The sequence below is a fragment of the Plectropomus leopardus genome, chromosome 16 (assembly GCF_008729295.1).
Source record: "Plectropomus leopardus isolate mb chromosome 16, YSFRI_Pleo_2.0, whole genome shotgun sequence".
Classification (NCBI taxonomy): Eukaryota; Metazoa; Chordata; class Actinopteri; order Perciformes; family Serranidae; genus Plectropomus; species Plectropomus leopardus.
Window position 1 is genome coordinate 31,513,455 of NC_056478.1, and position 27,973 is coordinate 31,541,427.

Consider the following 27,973-nt stretch of genomic DNA (forward strand, 5'->3'; position numbering starts at 1 on the left):
TCATATCCACATCACACATATTTATGCTATGTAATTATACATTTTATATGTAAAAGTGTTATATATATATAGTCAGTCAGTCATTTTCTGTAACCGCTCGTCCTCATAAGGGTTGCGAGGGGGGGGGGGGCTAGCCAACCACCACTCAACCTGAGCCGCATGTCTGTAGGCAACAGTGCTAACCACAAAGCCACCGTATATATGATATATTTTATGTTTTACAGTATATTTTATTTTTTGTATTTTAATCATATTTAACCCTTATTTAGCACTCAGTTGCTTTTTTTCTATCGCCTCTGACTCTGGAGCTGCTGAAATGTGTGAATCTCTCGAGTGTGACATTAATCAGTCTAATCTAACCATAGCTGTTAACATTAATCTTCAAATATAAGCACGTTTTACTTTAAAAAACAATATAACAATGAAACTAAAGACAGTGCGCTCCGTGTATATTGTAAATCAATGCGGTTATTGACTGCTATTTAGCAAAAATCGGAGTTTTGTCTCTCTGTATAATGTATCCAGACACTTCCGGGAACTATTCAAAGCCTCCATGAGTCACGTGACGCCCGAGCATTTTGAACCTCCGTTGTCATTACTCTGTTTATTCTAGTGCATTAGTTGGAACTGACTGTATAATTCACAATAAAAGTTTTGTGTAATCAATTGAAGGGACTTTTTATTTTGTAATCAAAATTTTATTGAGGTTTTAATAGAAAAAGTGGAAGAAAAAAGCGGAAGGAAACATTACATTAGGCAAAGAGCACATAACAGTGGAGAGGAGTTAACAAGGCACATTATGAAGTAGAGTTTGCCTTAATAGACCCCTCCCTGCCACCTGCAACCCCTCCCACCCCACCCGCAAGCCCCTTGCAACATATACTTAGGTACTGTACCCCCCTCTGTATACATACATATATATACACACACACACACACACAATATATATATATATATATATATATATATATATATATATATATATATATATATATATATATATATATATATATATACATATATAAATAAATAAAACAGAAAGAAAAAAAAAACTACCTAAAAGCCCAAAGCTCAAACCCGGAAATAAATAAAACAGTAATGTGACAAAGCTACAACACCAATGTAATATTGCAATATATATGCACATTGATCAATGTAATTTACAAGCTCAGACCATCATGGTTCAGATTAGACAGAACACAAGGCACTAGAGGAGAGCATTTATTTTGAGTATTAGGTTTGACCAATAAGTAATGTTTTTTGATTTGGCTAAAAATTTTTTCTGCTTTAAGACCAGCAAGAGGCACTTTTCATTTATAGTAAGATGATGTGTCATTAAGTAAAAGCAAGCTCTGTGAGCAATGTTTTTTCTTTGTTTTTAAATATTTAACAAGATACTAGAAATGTTTTCCCAAATCCTGTTAACCGCCAGACACTGCCAAACAATGTGGAAGAAAGTGCCAACGGTATTATTTTGACAAAAGTCACAGTGTGGATCATCTCAGAATTTCATTTGATGTAATATTTGAGGTGTAAAATATGAATGCATTATGAATAATGTCACAAAACATTATAGATGTGACTTATATTGAATTGTAAGCATCAAGTTTTAATTTTATCTTTAGCCCCCCGCCCAACACTATATATTGTGCCTAAGTAGCGATAACTAACTTTAGACTGGAATGATGGGGTGTTTGGGTTCGGTCTTTAAAGGCAGCTACCACGAAGGTTTACCTGTTTTGGGTGAGACTTAGTACCCTAATAATGAACAAAGAAACTATCAAACTTAGAAAATCATTCACATTGACTGTATTTGAAATAACTGACCCAAAAAACTCTTTGGAATGACAGGAAATAAAAGTTTACTGCTTGCTTTTGCTTTAAAATAATAAATGGAAACTTTCCCAAATAATATTAAACCAAATTATTTTTATCCAAATTAGCAATCAATTAATTAGGCTACCTGAATAAAATAGTAACTTTTCCCCCTTTTTACCACTATTTCTCTATAGCGGACTCAGATCAAAGGCATAATTGAACACTACATTGTGTCCACACACGCGCGCGCACACACACACACACACACACACAACACACACACAGGTGCCCCCCTCCCTCCTTCCTTTCTGTGACACCATGCAGCAGTGACACTCAACTTACGGCCCGCGGGCTGAATCTGGCCCATCGATTGGGTGCCTTGTGGCCCCCCAACCATTTTATAATTCACAGTAAAATCATTTTTTTCATCATTTTTGTACTTTTAATAGACATAAGATGCCAGAGTGCATAAAACAGCATCAAAATGGAGTTTGTTTATTTAAAAAAAAAAAAAAAAAGTGCCAATGGAGGTTCCCCTGCAACACACACACACACACACACACACACACACACACACACACACACACACACACACACACACACACACAGGTCCTATCTTAGCCCCTAATGTTCTAAAATCCTAGAAACATTATAAAATCCCAGAAATGTCCTTTAATCTTTGAGATGTCTGCAAAATCCTGGAAATGTCAGAGCATCCTGAAATTTCCTGTAATTCTACAAATTTCCTAAAATCCTTGAAACTTCCTAAAGTCCCAGAAATGTCATCGAATCCTAGATGTATCGGCTGCTATGAGCTGCCCCTGGCCTCTTGTCATTTTGCAGAAGTGGCCCCAATGCATTGCAAGTTGAGTACCTCTTACATACAGTCTGTGTGTGACACACAGAGGCTCACTTCTGTCCTCAGCCAGGCAATGAGTGTAATGGCTTTGCACCAGTGGTATAAGTTCATTTACTCAAGTAAGCTACTGTAAGCCACTTAAGAGTAATTGTGAGGTAGCATTTCTGTGCTTTACTTGAGTAGTTATTACAGTTTTATGCTACTTTATACTCCTTATCCACTACTATATTGTATTTTACTTCAATAGAGCACCACAGTAATGAGTCAGAAGGATTTTTGAGCTTCTGCTTCCCTTGTTTTGAAGTCGATGTGTTTTTTGATTTTTTTTTTTTTGTTTAAATGTCTGAAATCAGGTCTACAAGCTAAGGAGACTTTTACGATTGTTCTACGAAATAAAATTCATCAGTAAATTCTCCACTTGTAAATTAAAAAGCTTTCATGTGTCTTTAAAAAAGGAGATCACTAACAAGTGGCTAAATGAGACTACGGAAGGTCACCACGCCAAACACGGCTTTACAACTGTGTTGTAATGATGTTAAGTCATGCAACTATGGTGTAATTAGTTTACAGTCTTATGTTAGCTTTTTACTTTTGGCAATTGCATTTAGGCTTCAAAAATCATTAACATGGTGTTAATTAGTTAATTATGATACTTACACAGCAAGATAATCTTGCTGTGTAAGTATCATAAACCTTTTTTGCCTATTTTCTTCAATGATTTGAAATCCAATGGAAAAATTCAGGTTTTTTGACGAGGGCACCAGGCCTCGCTAAATTCCATGTTGGCCAAGAAAACCTCACCCCTGGAGTGCTCTATACATGACAACAGTGGTTTGCAATAATTTCCACATTCAGATCATTAATACAAAATATAAACAAACAACAAATGTATAAAGGATAGTTGAAATGAACTCTACTTTTACCAGCTGGAGCATTAAAATGATGAACATGATAAGGCATCAATTATTATAATACAGTAATAGAAGTGATTATGAGATAGGCCATTCAGCATGATGAGTACTTTTACTTTTGGTTGCTTAAGTATATTTCAATGTTGATACTTCTGCACTTTTACTTAAGGGTTTGGCTGCAAAACTTCTGAATTGATTTCTTAAGTAAAGATCTCAGTATTTCTTCCACCGCTGGTCTCCCCTGTTACAGGACCTGCTTGACTGCAGCCATGTTGGCTTCTTGGCCTGAAGGTACAGTGTGGAGTCAATAGTGGAGCTGACTGCAGCAGAGAGGACACTTACTGTGATTTATATCTGCTGTATTTCCCAATCTTGGTACAGATATTTTTTTATTTTACTGTCTGAGTTCATCTTTTCTTTTTCAAATAAAGGAGCAAAAGTGTTATAGCAGAAACAGCCTTGTCTTATTTCTCTATTCAACAATGAGTTCATTGTGATCTCATAAACTAGAAGTTACTTTTACAGTTTGAGAGTTAAAGAAGATGAATAACACCAGCTGCTTTAGGAAGAATGGTATCAATCTTCTCATTTATTTTAGGAAAACATATATTAACCAAAATGTCCAAATATTCCAATAAATCCCCACTGTTGTTATTTCTTTCCTGAAAAGTTATTCATTTAGGAGGGCATATCAAGATTGACAACAGAGATTAACAATAATTCTGGTGGAAAAAAGTGCGCCCAAGCACAGTTTACTTTGGAGATCACATTTGGCAACATAAGCAGATTTTAGACATTAATGCTGCCAGAGTTGAGCTTTATTTGATATAATTCCAGATATTTGCCTTTTAAATACTTGTATCCACTTAGGTCATTGCCATAATTAAATCTCACTGACACTTTAAAAAGAACTAGCTTCTTTTTTGATTTAAATGCTTCTTTTTAATTTAATTTAACATTTTATTTTTCATGTTGAGGAAAGTTTCATCAATGTGTGTGTTTAGTTTGTCTGTTTTGGATGGTCTGCAGATAAGGCTGAGTTCCCCAGAATAAACTGTCGAAATAGTCAAAAGGTTTTCCAAATGAGCAGGGCGGTAACCTTTGGTGCAAAGTGTGCTTCACAAATGTTTTCATGAGCCCTCTGACAATGTAGATATGAAGCAGCACGCTGGCAGCAGCAGCAGAGTTGTAACTGTCGTCAAAATAAACACTGAACATGTTTCAGAGCTGCTCTGTGTTTTACTTGGAGGACTCAGAGTTGTCACTAGCTTTCTGGGCAACCTAATAACATCTGAACCTGAGCCGTGCCATTTAGGCAACATGCCTGTTTTTACATAGTCTGAGTATTATGACTTTGCATTTTAGGCAAAACAAAGCAACATGGTTAGGGTTACAAATCTTTTACATTTTGTTAGCCAAGATGTCTCTGAAAAACCTCTCAACCTCTGGTTTTGTAGCCTCATCTTGGTATAGAACGCAAGCTTCACTGGTTTGTTTAATAATGACAGTGCACATTAATAAATGTTGCTGTAAGTGCCTGAGACTTACAAAAGGCTATTTTATTGTGGTTGCTGGACACATGATAGCCCCACAAAAAAGAATTTGAGATTGAAGTTAAAACTCAACAGTCCTTATGTAGAGGGATAATAAATTGGGAATATTAATATTAGAAAAGATGTCATGGAGGGCATTATTATCTAAATGACTGTTGTTTGGATACAAAATAGCAAAGCTGAGCCCCAAAAAATGCAACATGTAGAGAGAGAAATTGAGAAAGTCAATGTTCCGAGAGAAATCCTTAAAGTTACAGCTCAGTGTGTGTGTGCCATAAAAAAAAAAAAAAAAAAAGAAAGAAATAAACAAAAATAAGAAATAAAATAAAATAGCGGTTATTGACTCACCAAAATAGATCGGATAAAAGTAAGAGGAAGAAGCCCTTTTATTTTGTATTTGATAAAAATACTAAGCATGAGAACTTGTTTTATTCCTACTTATTTATTTCATTTTTAATACTGTTGCATTTGTTTCATTATAATTTACTTTCTCCATTTAAGAACAAACTATATATTTGATTCTGAATGTCTAAAAGGGTAGAAAAAGTATGCCACTCATCTGTTGACTCCATTTCTCAGCTAACATTACTGTTGCACACTGTCAAAGGCTGAAGAGAGGCGAGGCAATGGTGAAAGCGCATAAATGTCACATCCTTTGAATTTCCCCCGAAAATTTGTCCCGCATCCTATACATAAAAACAGGCTGAGCTGTTTTTATAATAAGAGCCACCAAGAAAGTCGGGAAAGGTCTCCATCTTTACAACGCGTTCTCATCCCAACTTGTCAAATACAGCAGCTTTGCCAGTGGACCTACAATCAAAATATTATGCGTGAAGTAACCCTCCTGCATCAGTTTTGGATGTTCAGGGACAGAGTATCAGTTGACACTCCTAAAATGCATTGTATCTTTCAAAAATACACCTCAGTTTTTACAGTATATGTACAGTTTCTGCTTGTTACATGTAATCAGTCTGTTTCATAAATAAACTTATTAAGTACCTAAAACCTGTAGTTTTAGATTTATGTCTTAAGCAAAAAAAACACGGCTTGGCTTCAAATAAGTACAGCTGTACACATGTCATATAACATGTGAAATATGTCCGCAGCATGCTATATATGGCTGTGCATATGGCAAAATCTCTTAAAAGAAACAACAACTGGGCCTTAATCTGTGAAAAATAGACACAGAGTAGTCCCTAAAGTATCTGCAGATATTAAGTTACTGACCAGTTTTTCAACAGCATAAGCTGAAGATTTGTTTTCATATTATCAGTGATTTCACTTTCATTATATTGACATGGTACAGGATGAAACAATCATGTTCGTCGGGTGGACAGAAACACGCCTTAAAGTGCAAATGGTGGTCTGCAACTCTAGGATGTGTCATAACTCAGCAACTTGCGCACACATTCATCATATACACTGATATGCTGATGATGTTGTGCTGAAGACTTGTTGCACTTCCCTCAATGTGCCAAAGAAATCAGTGAATGCAGGTCTTAATTATTGATTTATTATTAATAGATCAAATAACATACTCATAATCACACAATCAATGTGTTATTTGAAAGGAGATTTTTCTAGTGATAAACCCACAGACAGTCATCATCAACCCCCAGCTCTATTGCCATTTTAACATATTTTCATTGATTTGTTTTGGCTTTAAAAAAAAAGAAATTGCCTGTAAGCAGTTATTTTAAATAGTTATTTGGTTGCCGTGGTATTCCAGACAATGCTTGTTTCGTGATGTCAGAGAATGGAACTCAGGATCAGAACAAGGAACTTCAGAACTTGGAACCCACATAAGGCATTACTACCCTCGCACTCAGGAAATCAGCAGAGTAAAACACAGGTTCTGGATATTCAGAAACGCATTTTCCTCAACTATTCATATTGAGAACGCTCACAATACAATATGGATGCTAAGCAGTTAAAGACTTTTGATTCTCTGCCCTCAGAGAATCATTCAGGTAAGTGTGAAATCATGTTAAACAGCTGCACTTGCTCAAAAAGTTCATCAAGCTAGTTTTTTGAGATACAGCATGTTTTCTCTGAAGCAAGTTAAAATCTGCCAGTGCATTCAAAATATTTTAACCGGTTTACAAAAAAACTAATTCAAAGTATTTTCCTCTGAATGTTTCAATATAGTTTTGCTGTTGTTGAACGAGGTCTCTCCTCAATCAACAAATTCGTATGTTCACCATGTACTGTGGAGGCCTAAGACACCAACAAAGCTATCTTCACAAACTGAAGGTAAGTAAGCATGACTAATTGATGCTAAATGGTTATTTTGTGGGTGAAGTATCCCTGTAAGTACATTAGGCTACTTAAATGTATTTAGTTTGCACCACTGATAAAGGTATAGCCATTGAGGTGTTGGATAGGCATGCTGAACATCTGACTTTCACACAGAAGATCAAACTTTGTGTCCTATTATGGACCCAAAATTCGCTTTTGTTTCTGACAATCTTTAACATACAGTATTTCCCATGTCCACATGTTGTAGGAAGAATATTGAATTTGAAACTGATGGGATTGAACATTACACAACAATGGTGTTGAACTTAACATAGACTTTTGCAGAACCATCCAATATCAACAAGTTTCTCTTAACTCTTGTATTTATAGTGAACAGTGGCACCGGCAAACCCAACAACTGCCTGGGAGAAGACTCTAGGGTGACAAGCAGAAAAAGGAAGGGCGGCATTGATCACCCAGAGCCAAACATTAAAAGGCAGCGGGGTGCCAGCGAGTCCCTGGAGGTGACAGTGGAGACTGTGCTGGCCAAGGGGACCAAGAGAAAGGCCAACACCTCAACAGACATCCCCACTAAGAAACAGAGGGGTGGAAACGGTGACACCAACACTGATGAACCCACCAAGGCGTCAGTGGAGGAATTCACATGGACTGACAATCATAATGAGGCCCTTGCTGAGCAGCTGCCAGCAACGGAGACCCAGAAGACGAGAGGGGACATCAGCTGTGAAGTCTCCTCGAGCTCCAGCAGCCCTTCAACCTCCCAACAAAACGTTAGGAGTGCAATCGACTTAGACACTACCAGCAGAGGTAAGCTAATAGTGTCAAACAAAATTAAATGAGTGTATGTGAGCACACATACAACACCTCCCTACCACCAGCAAATAATCTAGCTAATAAACCTGCATAGTACTTCCTCATATATATTTTTTTACACCGTGGTTTTAGATGACAGAAACAACATTGTTAACACGTTAGGGGAGCTTAAGAAATGCACATAGGTATTTTTTAGCTTAATATTTACAGTGCAGACATGAGAGTTGTTTTGTTGCCTCTAACTCTCAGCAGGACCGCAAAAAAATGTATTTCCCTACTGAAACAAGTCATAATGCATAGGTTGAGACATTCAAAAGAGTTCCTCTGATCGGCAGATGTATCCTTCACTGTGTAAGTCAATAGTAAAAAGTCTTTTTCAGCTGCAGGGGGTCATTCATGGTGTAATTCCACTGTGCGGCGACTACAGAAATGGTGGTTTAAATGATCTGATCACAATGCATCTTAGTGGTCATTTACAGTTGTATTTACTCTTGTATTTAGTGCTGTCCATTTGTGATCAGATCACCCAAGACACATGGTATTGCCAGATATAAATAGGCTCAGTATTAGACGTTTCTCACAACAATGATAAAACATTTGTGTTGTGTGTTTGTGTGTGCAGCTACATTTGAGGCCGCATACCTGCAGCTCCACATGCTTGGAGAAGGAGGCTTCGGTTCAGTTTATGCTGGAATAAGAAGAAGTGACGATTTACCAGTAAGTATTATGTCTGTACTCTCACATTACACATACTCTTGAAAAAGAGATTCTAAATCTCAATGAGTCTGTTACCTGGTTAGATAAAGGATATATACACTAACAGTCATCTATGCTAACCAAAGCACTGTTGATTCTGTCCTGTAGGTGGCGATCAAACACATCCCCAAAGTTGATGTGGAGTATGAACCACTGGTAAGTAATTCCATCTGATGTCTCAGCACCAACTATCATTGTTGATCCTTTTTTTCACTTTCTTGTTCCCTTGTTGTTGATGAGGAAATCACACAAACACAACCACATTAGCATTAACAGGTTAATCGTGATGCGTATAAGGTCTGTAACTTTTTTTTTTTAAATCGCTCCAAAGCTCCAAAGCTCGGCAGAAATTTGCCATTGAAAAAATAGCATATGGTCACTTCACAGGGATCCCTTGCCCCCTGACCTCAAGATATCTGAATGAAAATGGGCACTGAGTTCCCACTTTTTGCGAGTCTCATGCATTTTTTTTGCTGTCATTTGATTCCTAACCAAGCAAATCTGGCATCCCTGTTTTTCCTTGTCAATATGAATTTCAGCTCTTAAAAATGTGATTAAAATGCAATTAATTATGATTAATTATTGGAATTCTGCAATTATTTGTGATTTTAAAAAAATCATTGTTTGACAGCCCCAATTAAAAGACAAGCTATGTTCTGTGTATTGTTTCTGTCAGGTTCTTGATGGAGTGATACACTTGATCCCCCTGGAGGTGTACCTCATGCTCAGAGCGGCAGGTGGACCTGAGTCATTGGGGAGATCTGCGGCCGTGACATTGCTGGACTGGTTTGATCTGGAACACGAGCTTCTCCTGGTCATGGAGAGACCAGTTCCCTCTATGGATCTGTTAAGCTTTATTGAAGACAAAGGTCCCCTGAGCGAGGACCAGGCTAAGGTACGATAAGCTGGTTTGAACGCAAGAAACATTTTTGTGTAAAAGCTGCACCACCTTACACTCCCTTTTTTTCCACTATAACTCATCTTTTTCTCTTTATCTGTGTCACAGGACATCATGAAACAGCTGGTGGAGGGAGCAATCCAAATGCACTCTCTCAAAGTCTTTCATCGGGACATTAAAACTGAAAATGTCCTCGTTGAGACTGGCTCTGATGTTCCTCGAGTGAGGATTATCGATTTTGGATGTGGCTGCTTCATTAATAACGAACCTCTCCGCAGCTTTTCTGGTATGACATCTACTCTCTGCTCCTGCTCTTCATCCATATGTTGATCCATTGTGTGGTGATTTTCATTTAAAGCTTACTCTTCATCTGTTTCTTTCTGTCTCCATCTGTGCATTGTAGGAACCTCTGCGTTCGTACCTCCAGAGTTCAAAGCGCACGGGGAGTATGAGGCTGAACCCACCACAGTCTGGCAGCTAGGCGCACTACTTTATGAAATTATGGATGGACACAAGCAATTTAGCACCTCCAAGTTCCTCCGCAACAAAATTAAATTCAGCCATACGCTGTCCAAAGGTAAGACAACACTGGTGTTAATACAATGCCTGAGTTTTGGTTCTAATAATTTGTTTCTAATAATAACTTCACCTACCAACATAATAATGTTTGCTTCGTTCTCTGTCCTCTCTCCTTTAGACTGCCATGATTTTTTGAATGGATGTTTAGCTCTAAACCCCCAAAGAGCGCGCCACCCTGGAGCAGATGCGGCTGCACCCCTGGCTTTATTAATTGTGAACATCCCACCTCCTTTATGATATGTACCTGGCAATATGATAAATAAACTGACAATGATCTCTACATTTAAGAGACACTTAAAAAGACTTAAGACTATTCTCTTTGTAAAAGCTGACTGGTACGGGCTGATTTTGGCGGCCATGGGGCTTTCAATCAAACACTGAGCTTTCAGAGCCTTTGTACTTCCTTGTGGTTCAGAAAGGGGGCTAAAATAACCCTCAAAATTTAGATTAAATTCTGGTGATGGAAAAATGGTGAGGTCATTTCACAGCTTCACAGGAGTGTTTCAAACATAAAATCCTTTCTTTGTTATTTATTAAATGGTGGACCAACCCTTCAAATACTCTGACTAAAGGTATTATGCTGATGCAAACCACTAGAAAAAAAAAGAAAAAAATGAATAATTATGATGTTGCACCAAAACAAGGAAGTGCTCCTACTTCATTGTTCTGAGCTTTAACTTCATGTCAACGCGCAGACAGAAGCGGGCATCTACTCAGCACCACTAAGCTAGCTTACGTTTGAGCTCAGCTGAAGAGGACGCCATTAATGTTTGCATCTCCCACAGTCACAAACAGGAGCCTCCCTTAGATGCAAGCTCTCTCATGGGCGGTGATAGGGTTGGTGGTTAAAGTTAAGTGGAAAGAAAATAGTCCCTGCATATAACTGCACACAACAAGGTTGAGTTTTTTAACTGTATTTTTTTGCCTTCAGCACCACAAGCTGAATGCCATTTAGTTCCATTTTGAGAGACAGCAGACATGTCTACATCTCAATATCTCATATCAAAACAGGCTTGACTGATAGATAGCACTGCAGGTGAAAAGAAAAATATGTATGACTGTGCTGAACCCAATACAACAGAAATTAGTTTCCATAGTGCAGTATTTTACTGCATATTCGTTGTGGAGGAACAGTTGTTTTTTAAGCTTCACCATGGGGGCCTGGAGATGGAAGCAAATTTTGCTACAGTCCAAATAAAAGAATATCATTTTTTAATAGTTTTTTTTAGGTTTTTTAGAGACAACATGTATGCTAACAGCTCCCTGTTTACATCCAGCAGATGTAAACCAGAGAGCAACATTCATTTAGTAGCATGTTTCCCATTAGCTTCGTTTTGGTCTCCAGCAGCCCCTGAAGGAAATATTGGGCTCTTAAGTTAAAAAAATTACTTTTTTTAGTTCATCTCTGTGTGTTGCTGGGCAGGTAGTATACACTTAAGTTCATCAAATTTGGTTGTTGTTTTTTTTCCCCCAGAAACAGTTTGTCATTCTGAGTGACACCTTTCAAATATCAGTCATTTCTTCGTTAATACAGAAATATAGTGCAGCTTTAAATTTGGTGTGTCATGAACATGACATCAAAGATGTGGCTAGGATAGTATGGTTATACAAGATGTATAGGGCCATTTCTCACCAGTGGCTTTCATCCTCTGCAACATCCTCTGATCTTCAGACAGACATCTAATAAAAGTTAAAGAGAGAGGTGAGCAGTGAGAGTAACATAAAATGATGTCATGTCGCACTGAAAGGAATTTTTGTGTTGCCCACGCATTGACTAGCCTGAAAGCAACAGTTAAGTGCATTTAATAGCTCTGTTATGAAACTGTACCTTTTTCAATCACGATATTTAAATAGACAAGCTTGAATTAAACTTAAAAGAAACGTTCCTTTAAACTTGTAATCTCTACAAACACCTTATACAAACAACCAAACATATAATACACCTACATCCACACATCAGTCCCTCTTCATTGGTCACATTAATTACAGCTCATCAATGTGGTTCATCGCGGAAAGTAAACCCGAGCCGGAGCGCAAAGACAGCGACGTGCTCTCCACACTGCGCTCGGACCTCTGAGAGGACTGCTGTCGAGAGCCACCGTATCCTCTCTTTCCCCTATCTACAGACACACGCGCGCACGCGTCGATACACACGCACACTGAAATACTTTCAGTTTATTTACCTTACTGATTATTTTAATCTATTTTATTAGGAACTACTTGTTTTAATCCCTAGGCCAGGGCTACATATCTGTAAAGCGACTTTGAGTTCCAGAAAAGCGTTAAATAAAAACAATGTATTATTATTATTATTATTATCATTAAGTGTCTTCTGGATGCTCTTGACTAGTTATAGAGTAGAGGTTGACTGATGGAGCTTAAAATGCATTATTCAATGTTTTACCCATAAGGCATTCTAGATGTGGTCCTTATACAAAGTGTTTCATCTTCCCCATCTTCCTCTTCCATTCACTTTTACCCTCATTCATTTGATAAGGGCCTCCTAGAGGAACCATAAAGTAGTGACTCTGCTAGTCAAAATGGCAACAGGCTTTATGTGGGGGACGTTCAGAGTGCCTGTATGTTTTAATGAAAATATCCATATTTATAGTGCCAGTATAAATATCAATATTTTACTCCATCCTTTTTTGATGGTGCTTTTGGTATAGGTGCATGATGCCAGAAGGCACCTTTCACGTGTGTGAAATACTGCTAGAGGGCGTCAGCTGAGAATGCGGATGGACACAACCTGGTGCGGTGTTATTATATGCTAACAGATGGCAAGACAGTATGACGGGCTGTCTGATTCACATACACAACTGAAATGCTGTCACGCACACAACTAAAATGGTCTTACACAAACGACTGAAATTATTAAACTCATGCACAGTCATTTCAAGCGCTCAGACATCTTTTCAGTGGTTCTGTCTCTGATTGAGCTCTGAGTGCACCACTGATCTGTGAGGAAATCTTTACATGACGTAACAGAGGTCCATTTTTATGGATGCAGCGTGGACGGATGTAATGCACTGTAACACCATGCAGTGTAATGTCTGACGCTCACGTCCAGACAGGACACAGTGGTGTGACTGGAGCTGCAGCTGATGGCAGCATGTTGTTTCACTGGCGTGAAGGGACGAGTGATGCTAAGTGACTATCCAGTGCGCCGGCTCCATGGGTTGTTGCCCAACTGCTGTGGCATTTGAAAATGTTCTTATAATCTCCACCGCGGCTCAAATGTTAAGCAACATCGCTGCTTCGGCTAGATTACTTGTAGACTATTGAGTGGACAACCCGTAGGGCAAATGAACAAATAGCAGCCGTTCTGGCTTTCCTTCACTAGCTCTTTAAGCTGTTTACCTTCCAGGTTGACTCCGCCTGTGTGAAACTCATATCAGTAGAAACTCCGTTTCTGCTGAAATGTTCGATTGTGTTCATAGGAGCATTTCACCAATGTGTGAACGCCTTTCATTTTATTATGTGAGCATGTTTTAATAGTATTGTGAGCAGATTTCACAATGTTTTGCGAAAGCATTTCAATAGTGTGTGTGAGGAGATTTCAGTATGTTTTGTGAGAGCATTTCAATAGTGTGTGTAAATGATTTTCTGTTGTGTATGTGAGCGGAATAATTTCAGTTGTTTGTGTCAGAGCATGTTGTGTGAGTGAAAGCATTTCAGTTGTGTGTGTGTGTGTGTGTGTGTGTGTGGTTTTTTAGTTGTGTGTGTGTGTATGGTTTTTAGTTGTGTGTGAGTATGATAATTTCAGTTGTGTAAGAGCATTGTAGTTTTGTGTTTGTATGGCTTTCACTTGTGTATGTGTATGGTTTTCAGTTGTGTATGTGAATGAGATTGGTCACATATGTGAATGTGAGACGTAATTCTGAATGATGTCCCACACGGCCCCTCACAGGATGGTGTCGGGTTGAAATGCTGCCGATGAAAATATAACATAAGGTGGATGGTAAGGGTGATGGATTGGTCCAAAAAATAACAGATTTTATTGTCTGGTGTTCCCTTCCCACCTGAATGTGGTGTTTTTTTGTCTATACGTTACCATCTGTCTCCTTCCCCTAATCCTAACATCCTTGCCAGCATGTGCGTTTGTGGCATTGGTTGCCATGTGCTGCTGTTGCCTAAAAATAACCGAGTGTGGCATCAACCCACCACGTGCTTTTTGTGACATTACAGTACCAGCATTCCAGAACATCAACAACAGATCCAGAAGGATATCTAAATAGTAAAAACTTGTAATTCTGCCACTGCAACTCTGCCATTGCCAGTCTCAAGCCCGGATGAGTAAAGAGGAGGGCTGGGCAAAGGGTTAGCTACACTTCCCGTTAAAAACCCCAACAGCTACAGATACAACAGGAGTAGAACAAGAAATCCTGGCCCAGAGAGAACATAGACCTTCATCAAGAAGATTTATGACACAGGGCAGTCAAAGCTACAGCCTGAGCACTGTTGGAGACGGTGGATGAGGGACTAGATGCTCTGAGAACTCTTTTCGACAGTCTATGCCCCAGAAGGGGTAATTAGCGTAATTAAGTAATAAATTGTAATATGTAGACGTATTGAGGGGGTAGGGTACACTGCACTATTGAGAAATGTCTGAAACTACGTGCAAGACTTACAAAATAGAATATTTGCATACTACACTGGGAAAATTAGACTGCTGTCACATTCATTTTTACACTGGCTTTTCCTTCAGGTGTCTGAAACACACTTCCATTATACCCACTATGAGGATGAGTCCAGAACAAAAGACCAGAAGCAAAGACGACAGTCTGTTTACAATCCTGGAGAAATAAACAATAAAGATAGTAAACTGTGTTCATTTCAGGTTTGTTTAGTGTTGCCATAGCGCAAATACGAGAATAACGTCCTACTCAACCAGCCCGTGTGTCTTTGTTGAAGCAAGTGTTACGGCTGTTTGTTTGTTACATAATGAAAGAGGGACATGTTGTGTGTTTACTCTGTTCTGTTACTCCTCGAAACATGTTTACTGCAGCTGCTGTGTCTCAGATAGCAGACAGCATCCACCTGTATGAGTTTCTTTCATCACGGCACCCTGCTTTGTTTTCCACCCACTCAGTCCGTAAATCAAGGCTGAGGTGCAGACTGATGTCAGGAGGAGGCATCGCACTCAGCGGCAGTCTGCCCTGCAAGTGTCCATCCTGCCAGATGGAGCGGCAGTGTAATGAGCTGCTCTGGCCTGACAGAAGCTGTGAGGCCAACTGAAGGGCAACCACACAAGGACACAACTGCTCCACCTCATCCTCACAGAGTCAAACTCTGACTAAAAAGTTTGACTTCGCTACAGTCTTGTAGATACTCCACAGACTTCAAGTCCTGGTTTGAACTTTTTCACATAGATATCAATAAGTAATTAATAACGATAAAGCAACATCTCATGAAAGGGACTGCTGTTATGAATATCAGAATGACTTTAATTTGGTCATAGGCACAAAGCCGCAGGGCAAGCACCATTTATGAATTAACAGTAATAACCAAATACAGGTTATTATTTGTTTGTTTGTTTATTTTGTTTGTGATACCAGGCAGCAACCTCCGAAGATGAAAAATGAAGTCAACGCTGGTATGTTGCCTACTAAGCCTGCAGGGTCATTCTTGGGTAAGATTTAGGTAAGACAGATTTTCTTGAAAAAAAAAAATCATGTTGAAACTTGTATTAAACATATACCTGTACTCAGAATATTTTTGAAGCTGGGAATTTTTAAAGTTGACCCTCTGAGCTAAATTTCAGCATTTTTGCGATTCTCTTTATGTGTATTCTGAACCTGTTCACTCTGCTGTTTACATCTTATTAAGACCCAAAGTTATGCATAAAAACTATTATTAGAGCTGCGCACTTTGAGTAAATCCAAGAAGGCGACTGTTTAAATGCCGAATTCAAGGCTTCAGAACAGGAGTCCACAAATCAGTAGGTCACGTCACAGTAGCTGCGTCCATTTTTTCAACGGCCAACAAAAATAGTTCTGTAACTGTACTGTTGCACTAGCTTGCTACTTTGTGTAAGCTAGTGGTGGGTTTAGAAATATTCATTTTTAATGCCAGAGCACACTCTGGACAACCATGACTGTGTGTAAATTTGGAGCACAAACTGAACCAGCACCAGAGCTGAAAATGAGTTCTGTCAACAGCTGATAATCAATTCTAAAAAGCACATTTACGTTTGCAGTTGAACATCTGAAAAGTGATCAGACAGATTTTTACTGTCTCTCTCAATATCTGCAGCTGATCCACTGTGTTATGTGGCTTGTTTTAGACAACCTTAGATATCACTGCTTTAAAATGCAGACATTCTTAAAACATATATGCATAGAGACAAAATTAATCACCCTCTGCCCTAAACCGATCTGTCCTCAAACACAGGAACCTTAGATACAGCCATAACACCTGATATATAATTATCCTGCTTCTCTCCCGTTGCCCTTTACAAATATCTACGATTTCATCATCTAAACCATCAGCTTCTCTCTCAGACCCCATCTTGACTCAGCTTGCAAAATAAGTTTAACCCTTATTGAACAGCTCCTAATAGTCCAGGTGATATGTGATGTTTCTGTTCACTGTTTCATGAAAACAAGACACTTGGTACACTACTACAGTTTGGGGCCTTGAACATTTCAGAGATGGAGCCATTACAAAAAAGTGTCATGGTGTCCATTTTACCTTTGGTCATAACTGAATATTGTAATTTTGTGTCATCCCTGCTAATGGTGATCTGAAGCCCATATCAGCCATCAATTTCTTTTTGGAAACGCATTGGTGGACATTGAGAGAGCCCTCGGTTTATCACCAGACCCCTCATTCATACAAAGAAATTGTGCCACACAGGAAGCATTACACCCTATTCATGCAGGACCAGTATTCTCTGGGGACCTTGTGTGAGGTCAAATCAGCGACTATTCAGCTGTCACTTGTGTTTTATTAAGTTCCTGGATATTCTACAGGTACTCTGTTTTGTTAATACCTAACAACAACTGAACTCCCACTCCTGCAGCAGCTGACGTCCTCCTGCCTGCCCCAAACCACAGGAGGGCATATTTCAGGTGTCTGTCTGGACTTATTGTGAGCTGCTTGTTGCTTTGAGGTTCTCTGTACCGCTCTGCTGACTGAACAGACTCAACAACACCATACTGCCAGAATATTTAAAAAACAACAACATTGACTTTTCATGGTTCTTTACTCCATACTGTTCAGTCACACAGCATGTAGAGCCCAGGTTACACTGCCACCTGGTGGAGAACCCAATCCCCTTCAAAGCAGTCACACTGACCAACTGCTTTAAAAGCTGCTACACAAAACAACATCTCACAGCATTATATTTTAGATACCTCCAGGTTTGACATTTTATGACTAGCTAAACTATTTTTAATATAAATACTCAAACATGAGCAGTAGATAACTAACTTATCCAGGGTCAAACTAAACAACCCAGAACTTATATCTCTAATGTCCTGAGCCAGACTGAGGTGTTGGATGTGCAGGCTGTTGGTAAACACTGATGAGGATAAATGGGCTTTAATATGGAACCATACAAAGATGATATCAGTGTGTAACTGTGCTAGACTGCTGCAGTTTGAAACATGCACTGTTAGCAAGTCTCTCCCAACAAAAGATAGAGATGAATGCCCTGCTGTCACCACTGTGCCTAAGATGTAAAATCTCATCAGGGACCTACACTCATGTCTGGTCTTACATTAAAATATTGACATATTGGATGGAAATTTGCAATATATTGAAAAAAAAAGTGTGGTTTTGCAGATGACCCCTCTCTGTTTGCTGCAGCTGTTGGTGCGTGTCCTGGCTGACTGTACAATATCCCTTGCATGTGAATATCTTTATGTTATGGAAACATGACAAACGTCACATTGAGATGATCACAGAGTGTTTTCCTCTGGAAAAATTGCCCTGCCTGCATTTGCCAGCACTCACTGCCTGTTTATGGACACCCTGTCTCCACCTTGCTTAAAACACGGTAACTGCAGTGTCCCTTTGTCATTTGGTCTCGTATTATGATATCTTGGCTTTTATTTTATGCAAAACTTCTGTCACTAACATTCATGCTGTTTGTTCTGAACTCTTTTTCTATTGTTCACCAAAAAGGACAAAACTCAATAAAAAAAATTAAAAATTAAGAAAATAAAGCTAGGCTCAGCTTAGGCAATGACTAACAATCATCATTAATTATTTATTTAAATTGATGTGTTGATTTAACTAATTTAACCATTTAGTCAATAAAATCCTAAAGAGGAAGAGGGAAAAAGATCATCACTAAGGAATCTTTCTTTGTCCAACCATCAGATAAAAACCAAGAGATTCAGACAATCAACTAATTGTCACATTTAGGCCTTGAATCCATACAGCAACATCTCCGGATAATTTTATTTTAAGATTCAAACAACCTCAAGGAGTTTGGAAGGATGTAAGGGAGCCCTTAAAACTCGACACTTTGTATGTACTAGACAGCTCAGTGTGGTCTGTATCCGATTCCAGGGCAGCTGCGGAGTGTGTAGTGTGTGTGTGGAGCTTGAATGGAGTTAGATCGATATGAAGCTTAGGTTTCAGTAGAACTGAGTCCTCACTGGGGACCACATCCAGGGCTGTGGAAAAGCTGCAGTATCGACCAATGGCTGCTCTTACCTTGATGAGAGCTTCCAGCTCGTCCGGGGACACACACGGGTGTTTGTGAAGAAAGGCTGCCTTCTCTGCCGTGATGGTGATCTTCTGGTTGTTTTCAAATGGCTGCTCCAGCGCCCGGAACACCAAGCCCCCTGCCACCAGGTAGGCCACCACCACCACGAACACCGCCAGCACCGTCTTCAGCTTCATCATGGTGAAGGAGGCCGTGCCGTCAGCCACTGCCTCCATGCTGGTCACCATGCTGGGGGGGCGGGAGGAGACAGAGAGCCGTGGCAGAGAGCAACCCATCGGGTTCTGCATGGTGGCCACGCTGGCGTGCACCAGGCTAGACTGAAGCATGCCTGGCTGCATCTTCTTGGGGGGGATCAGGTTGGTCTGGACTTCCACTGAAACAAAGGACAAATGAACGACTGTGATGTGTGCTATAGCATGTGCACATTACACTGACACTTCCTGCTGATGATGCTCTGAAAGGCTAAATGTTAACAGTGTGAATGAACTCTTAGACGAGCACCAACAAGGACAGCTTGTTTGATTTTAAAATATCTGCTAATACCTTCAAGCAAAAAGAGTTTTCAGTCATTTCATTTAACCTGAGGAAGCCATCATTTCTATGATTCATATTTGCATGTTTGATAAAAGTGAGGGACGCCTGCGTCAGGGCTCGCAGGCAGAAGACAGAAGATTAATGTGCTTTAACAACAGCCATTAGGCCGTAGTGTATAGTGTAGTATAGTGTGTGATGCTGAGCGTTTCACATGGCTGCTGCAACAACCTCTCTGCTCACACAAACTCCTCTGCTGCAAAACACAACAGGAGGCGCTCCTCAACACAAAGACATGACAACAGACAACAGTAAAAGCTACCAGTCTAAACGTATAAACATCCTGTAACTATTTCATTTGTTTTTATCCACAGAGTGATTGTATTTAAAGGACCACTCTGCATATTTTACATGTGAAAGACAGTTTAGTAGTCATACAGTGGCTTACAGTGGCACAGAAGGTAGAAATTCCTGGAATAAAACAACATTTCCAAAACCACTTCAGCATTTCCCAAAACATTACAACATTTCACTGAACAAAATAACATTTCTCAAAAACACTATTTATTATATCCCAAGAACACTATAACATTTCAGAAAACAATGAAATGTGGGGTTTTTTTTAGATTTTTTTTTGGGGTGTTCCTGCCTTTAACAAATGAAAAGAATAGGAAGGGAGAGACGGGGCAGACATGCAGCACTGAGGTGACAGCTTTGGGAAAGCAGCTGTTTTTCAGTTTATATTTAATACAGCTGGCTTTCTTGCTCAGTCCTTTTTTTCATTCATTTTCCGTAACCGCCTGGAGTCAATCCCAGCCGTCATCGGGCGGAAGGTGGGGTACACCCTGGACAGGTCGCCAGACTATCGCAGGGCCGACACATATAGACAGACAACCTTTCACACTCACAGTCACACCTAAGGGCAATTTAGAGTCACCAATCAACCTGAGCTGCAGGTTGGACTGTGGGAGGAAGCCGGAGACCCCGAAGGGAACCCACGCAGACACGGGGAGAACATGCAAACTCCACACAGAAGGGCCCCCACCCACAGACCAAACCCTGTTTCACCCCGGGATCAAACCAGGGACCCTCTTGATGTGAGGCAACAGCGCAAACCACGACACCACAGACGCCACCGGCTTTCTTGCTCAGTCGGTCAGTGTAAATGTCACTCAGGAGTGGCAGTGTGGTCCCAGTGACATGCTTAGCTCCCTTCACCACACGCTGCAGATCCCTCTTGTCTTCTGTGCAGCTGCTGTACCACACTGTGCAGCAGCAGGTCAGGAGGCTCTTCATGGTGGCACAATAGAAGTTAACCACCAGTTGTTGTGGGAGGTGAGCCTGTTTCAGCATCCCAAAATAAAGCCATCTGGTTAGAGATGTGCGTGGACCAGGTGAGAGGTGTAGACTCCACCCTCTCTCCCTCTTCCCCCAGCGTGCAGATGGCCAAGTGCTTGATGTTTTCTATCACCATTTACATTGTTTTTGTGTTGTTAAGGGCCTGGTTGTTATGGAAACACCACTCTGCCAGATGTTGTACCTCCTCCCTGTAGGCGTCTCATTGTTGTTCGATATCGGTGGTGGTCTCAAGACAAATTTAATAGTGATGTTGGACAGGTGGATAGGGGGACAGTCGTGTGTAAAGAGGGAGTAGAGGGGAAAAAGTGGGGGGAAAAGACATTATTCTGTAATAATATTACAGCACTTTTTTAGAAAAACAATTTTTTGTCCTTAATGGATCAAAGAGATTTTTAATTATAAATCTGATTCTGCACAAAAAACTATAAATGCATCAAAAAAACCCAACTTACTTTTGTGTGTTTTTTTCATGAAAAACGATGACATAATTTATTCACACTATAATTTAAACTTAAAAATCCTTAAGATAAATGAATGTTTGGTAGTTTTGACCAGGACTGAAGTGAAAGATTTAACTGAAAAAAGTGGAAAAAATATTAATCTCTAATATTTCTATACCAGTTTTTGGAAGTGGACGTTTGTCTTTGATGGCTTTAACAGGTCCCAAAAATTATAAATCTGACTCTGCACAAAAAAACTTTAAATGCATCAAAATCAATGTTGTTGGTAATCTTTGACATATCCAAGACCGTGATTTAAAAAAAAAAAAAAAACTCCCAGCCTCCCCTCATTTATTATTTTGAAAATAAGTCATTTTTTAAATGTATTTTTCATGAAGAGCAGTGGCATCATGTAATCAGACTGGCATTTAAAGGGGTAAGATCCTGAAAATAAATAAATGTTTGGTAGTTTTGATCAGGACTGAAGTTGTTTGAAAGATTTAAGCCCAAGAAGTGAAAAAAAATATTAATGTGTAATATTTTTATAGCAGTTTTTGGAAGTTGACATTTTTGTCCTTAGTGGCTGTAACAAGTCCTGCATTTTTAATCTGCCTCTGCAAAGAAACTATAAGTGCATCAAGATAATTATTTTTTTACATATCCAAGACTGTGATAAAAAAAAAAATCCCCCAGTCTCCTCTCATTTATTATATCGAAAATAACTCATTTTTTGTTTGGGTTTTTTTTTTTGTCAAAAACGGCAGTGACATCATGTATTCAAACTGGCATTTAAAGGGTTAAAATCCCAACAATGTTTAATCATTTGATAGTTTTGATTAGGACTGAAGTTCATTAAAAGACTCAAGCCCAAAAAATGGGACATATTGTATTTTTATGAAAGGTTTTGGACATTTTTATCCTTGATGGCCTTATCGGTATTTTTTTGAAGTGCTCCCAGAGAGATAAAGTTTTAAATTGTTGGTCAGACTAAAGCAGTAATTTGATGATGTAACTTTGGTCATCCATGTTACAGCCGGAGTGATTCAGCAGTGGATGGGATAACTGGAGGACTCATTATGATGAAAATATTTGTAGATTGGGGTGAGCTCAAAGTTCATTCTTGACTTTGAAAATCAGCAGCAGCAGGTGCAGCTTACTGACGCACTGGATGAAGTCAGAGGCGACAACAGCTGAAGAAGACTGTGAGGTGTGACTGAAAGCTCTGGAAACAGCAAGATAGCAGACCTTGAGTTTACCATTATAGAAATGGCTTTACTCGTTTGATTAATTTAAAGTATTCAGCATAAATATAAAAAAGGCAGCATATTGCTAAATGTCACACCTTGTCGTGCGTTGCTTTCAGTTATCTGTGAGCCCCAACACAGGCTGCTGGCTGAGCTTCTACTCCTGCCTGAGTGTTAATTAGCTCCCAGTGTGACTGACTGCCACCAAAACAACATCACTGGATTTTTACACATCACCATCTATTTACTAAATTATGTTATGTAACAGCGGGTTTCACTGTTCCACATCTCACTGACACTGAGCACGCTCATCATCACTGACAGACTGATTTGATTTATGTAACCAATCAACCTGTGTGAGGAGGAACCTGCTTCCTGTGTGATGCAGGTGTGAAGACAGAAATCACTGAACTAATGGAGTGGGAGCAACACGTGAAAATGAAAGAGGGCTGCCATATTTCTGCCGAAGGTCATGTGCCGAACATGAATCACCTGTGAAAGCTGCAACAGCTGGGTAAACATGTGCTACTGCTGCTGCTGACGCTGTAGGAGGACGTGACACTCATGCAGGATTTGGGGGGGGGGGGGGGGGTCTGCCAGTGGTGGATGAGGTAATGTGAACATCTCTACACTGCATCACATTGAGGCTTTTGTTTACTGACAGCACATTAGGTTCCCTGCAAAGTCTCACTGCGGCCATCATCAGCTCCTGTTTTCTCTTTCCTCCCACTGAATCATCCTCAGGTATCCACACACCAACACATGCCCCCCTTGTGTTTTGAGCAGTGGGGGCGCCACAATGAAGATGTGGCTGCAGCAGTAAAGTTAAGTATGCAGCATCAGCACCAGCCTCTGCTCAGACCTATTCCTCTGGAAAGTCCATTTCTACCCAGCATGAATCTTTCATTGGCTGCCTGCTGCAAATAATCACACTGTGTAAAGGAGCAGTTCCACATTTCAAATGAAAACACGCACTAATAGATGGTCTAATGATGAACTTCCAGCCATTTCACTATAGAATAGAATGGAAAATTCCAGCAATCTTTTTCTCTTATGAATAATAATAATAATAAAAATAAAAATGGATTGACAGTCTAACCTGGTGGGGGGTTCATGCTCCCCGGCTTTCTCGGATTCTCAGTGGGGAATTTCATCTTGATTCTTCTGGCTCCTGGCGCTGCTTCTGCGGGAAATAAACGTCTTTAATCTGTCAGGATCTTTTCGGTCGATTCCTTTAACCGAGACAGGATGGAGAAGGGGAAGGAGTAGAAGCACATAATCCGCGGGCTGTGCGCTGCTGCTGGATGCTGTAATGGCTGAGAGGCTCCTCTGCTGTCTGTCCTCACCCACCGCGCAGCTTAGCAGCGCCGCATCGCTGCTGTCCGCATCGCGTGGAAGGTGGTTCACACCGAGGGCGAGCACCGGGAAACCAAGCCCCGTTCAACAACCCGACCTTTACATTGTGATGTTTTGTCTTCTCTCCTGTTTTGGTTGTTGCCTATTTCCGTCAGGATGTAGCGCAGCAGCGACTCTGCACTACCAGCGCTCAGGATGCGTTTCTCCCTCTCCCTCTCTCTCCGCAGACTGTTTCTGGTGGGTTTTGCTTGGGTTTCAACGCCTAAGCGGTTGCATAGTACAAGACACGACCTCAGTTATCAGAGAGCTCTCAATGTGCCAAGAGGAGACAAGAGAGCGAAGCAGACGCATCTGACTTTTGCTGTAGAACAGGAAGGACAAAAAACCCTCTCTGTCTATGAAGAAGTCTTTTAGAGTCCATGTTTAAATGATGGTGTCTCAGGTAGTACAGTACTGCTATTGCTGCAGCTTCAAGCTTCATGATAAATGCAGTCTTTGTTTTTGAGTTGCTTACCAGCTTAGTTGAGTACTAGGCAGGTTTCCATGAAACCTACCAAACTGTTCAACGAATCATGTCAGTTTTTCAAAAAAGTCTGAAAAAGCTTTTATGTTTGCATGAGGTGGTATTTCAAGCAATTGGGGGAAAAAAAAGCCCTATTTGTCCAAACTGCAATGGAAACATATTTTTGTCTTTCCTAGGTCACATGATGCTGTGGCTATGTGCTTGTCAGTAGGAACTGACTCCCCCATGATGCAGCAGGAGCTACAGAGGTGTTATTGTCACAGGTGTAAGTGGTGACTTAAAAGAGTGGTCTTCTATTGGGGAGCAACAAACCAAACAACATGCAGACAGGGATTCAGAGAAAAACCGTTTGATTTATTAAAACTAACGTATAGAATAAAAACAGGCTAGAATGTGCTAAAAGTCCCAAACTCTAAAATGACATAAAATGATTTCTTGCAGAGTCCAGAGTCCAGAGTCCACTCTCGCCGAGGACAGTCCTTAGTCTGTCGCTGCAGCCAGGGCCGCTGCTGGCCATTTAGGTGCCCTACTTGCTATGGCTTTACTGGTGCATGTGTGGTGATGTGGTGGTGGGTACTTTTATATTATAAAGGGGCTGTAACAGAATGATATAAATTGCAAACCAGACAACGCCACCTAGGGACTTTCACCCAAGGAGTTTTACCCAATTCTAAGCAGTAAGGCAAACACAGGTTCAAGCACTACAAGACAGAGATGTGGTTCAAAAGCAAATCAGGATTTATTTATTAATAATTATTTAAGCAAAAATAATTTTAAACTGGAAGTGTCTGTGGAGGGAAAAGAAGGAATTAGTAGTGAGCAATGAATGCGGGTCAAAATTACGGGAGGAGGTATGAAAATTTATTACAATTTATGCTCTTAATAACTCTTTCCAATTAATAAAAACACTTCCAAAGTAAATTATTAAAACTATCAAAAAAAAAGGGAAGGGGGAGTGAGTGGAAGCTAGCGAGGGGGAGGCAAACTACCAAAGGAAGTGTCCCAGGAGTGCACTTACCCACCATTAGTGAACTCACAGCAAACACACAGCAAAGGTGCAAACTATCGTGTCCCAGTGCCTTTCGCAATAACGCAAGTCACGAGACTCGTGACCGGAACACATGACTATTTTGAGCAAATATGTATAGTATAGGCTTATCTTATTTCCTGTGTGCTTCAGCTTAACTTAAAATAAAATAATTCATCATTTAGGTCTGTAATTATTATGATGATCGGCTCAGTTGGTGCCCCCTCAGCACCGTGGTGCCCTTTGCACACTGCATGGTGCACGTGTACGTAGCAGCGGCGCTGGCTGCAGCGTACCGTTTATTGGTCCCTCGCGGCCCGATGGTGTTTTCCACCGACAGAGATAGTGGGGGGAAATTGGGTCAGCTAAACTGCTTCTTACTTAAATCCAAGTTCTGAGTTAGAATTGAGTCTTTTAATCGCAGTTTCCAACAGGTAAGATAAGAGTCCCCAAAATCAATAAACAAACTTGCCACACATCCACAGCAAAAAAAAAGTACAAGAAGAATGAATATTCATACAAACGAAGAAAAAAATTGGATAAACCAAAGGAAACATAAAAAAAAAAAACCTCTTCTCTCAACATTGTAAGCTGTGTTCAATTGCACTTTTACACCTCGGATGTAGGTTAACAGCGTTGTAGCTGCCTATTTAATATGTGCCTGAAAAAAAGGGAGACATATGAGGGGCCGTGTGGGACATTATTCAGAATTATTTCTCACATTCACATATGAAACCAATATCATTCACACACACAACTGAAAACCATTCACACACAACTGATATAATTACGCTCTCACACACACACAACTAAAAACCATGCATGTGTATCTGGTCACGGCTCCGCTATAACTGGTCAGCATTGCAACAGTGTAACTCTGTTGTGTCTATCTGGCTGGACTATGGATGATGTGTCTCTGTAGCTCTGGTGTCTATGGTGCAGGACTGACATCACAGCCACACAGTGGTTGCTCTCACTCTGGTTTTCTTTCTCCAGCTGGTGTAAAGATCAAGAGTACACAGTCATTAGTACTGTATGATGAAACTGCAAAGGCCACCCATCTTCAGCTCAGGAGAGTTTTTATTTTTTTGCAGTGTTTTTAAATGACATCCTGAAATAATATCTAATTAACAAATTTTTATCCAACATGTGACTGAATTGTGAAAATATAGATTTTTGCGTACCATATTTTCAAGCATTTTTAGACTTCTGTGCAATAGAAACATCAATGCATATTTATAACATTATAAAATACAAAATATAAAATACATTTCTGGTTGTGTTCATTTCAGTATTCTAGCTTTGCTTTAATACAAAAACATGACAATATTCATTCACAGTTACATTTTAAATGTAACAATATTACATGAAAACTCATATTAAACTGGGTCTGCATGGTGTAGTACTGTATAACGCAACTGCAAAGGGCACACATCTGCACAACACAGAGGCAAAAGATCACCGTCTGTAACGTGTGTAACACGACCACGAGCGGGGCAGCAGACACGTGGTAAGGTAGTTAGCATTTGCTTAAAAGCAGAGTGCAGAATCAGAATCAGAAAAAGATTTATTGCCAGGTATAGTTAACACAATACGAGGAATTTGTTGTGGTGGGTTGGTGCAACATAAATACAGAAAAGAAAGAAAAAAAACAGATAAAAATAGAAGATACAAATATAAAATATAAAAAGTACGAGTCTAGCAGTGCAAAACAAAACAAGTAACACAAGTAACAGTGTACAAACCAAAACAAGTAACACAAGTAACAGTGTAAGCAGTGAGTTTGTGAATAAAGTTACTAATTTCTACATGGAAACATATACTTTCACAATAAGTTTGAGTAATATTCATAGTCAAAACACATGTTACAAACACTTTCTAGAACAACTTTTAAAGAAGTAAACAAGGAACATTGATTGCAGCATTAAACACAGACACACACCTTCAGCTCAGTTTTCCTTTGCTGAGGTAACTACAGTGGCCTGCTTAGAGCCCTACCTTTGCAGTTGTGCAATTAACCACCAGATGGCGACAAAGTAACATATTAATGACATTCACATCAATTTTGTAGAAATTCAACGAAGAGGTTATTTCTTACTCTGTTACACCCACCCACCACTGCATTTCACCCAAAACTACAGATGTGCAAAGTAGTACAATTACCATGAGACATCACCAAAAATCTGACACAGGTTATACATCATACCAACAAAAAGTATCCCCAAAAGCATGAAGAGGAGAAAGAGTGGTGCCTAACTCTCGCTACCAACCCTTGGAAGTAGGATGCAGTGTGCACCCCACATAAACCTTGTCACAAAAAGACATACCCATGGCAATGCAATAAAGTACATTAGAGAAAATGCAGGT

The 27,973-nt window shown here is 39.8% G+C and overlaps 1 protein-coding gene across 1 annotated transcript in view; it reads right to left on the bottom strand.

Moving 5' to 3' along the window:
• The window catches only part of kcnk10a (potassium channel, subfamily K, member 10a), a 39,579-nt gene extending 15,279 nt beyond the window's left edge, over positions 1-24,300 (bottom strand). Inside the window, exons 1-2 of the mRNA XM_042503398.1 lie at positions 23,800-24,300; positions 19,114-19,499 (exon numbers count right to left, since the gene is read on the bottom strand). Of these exons, the coding sequence (XP_042359332.1) occupies positions 19,114-19,499; positions 23,800-23,854 (441 nt within the window). The 5' untranslated portion in view covers positions 23,855-24,300. The remainder of the gene's footprint in view (positions 1-19,113; positions 19,500-23,799) is intronic.
• Positions 24,301-27,973: the final 3,673 nt, after the last annotated feature.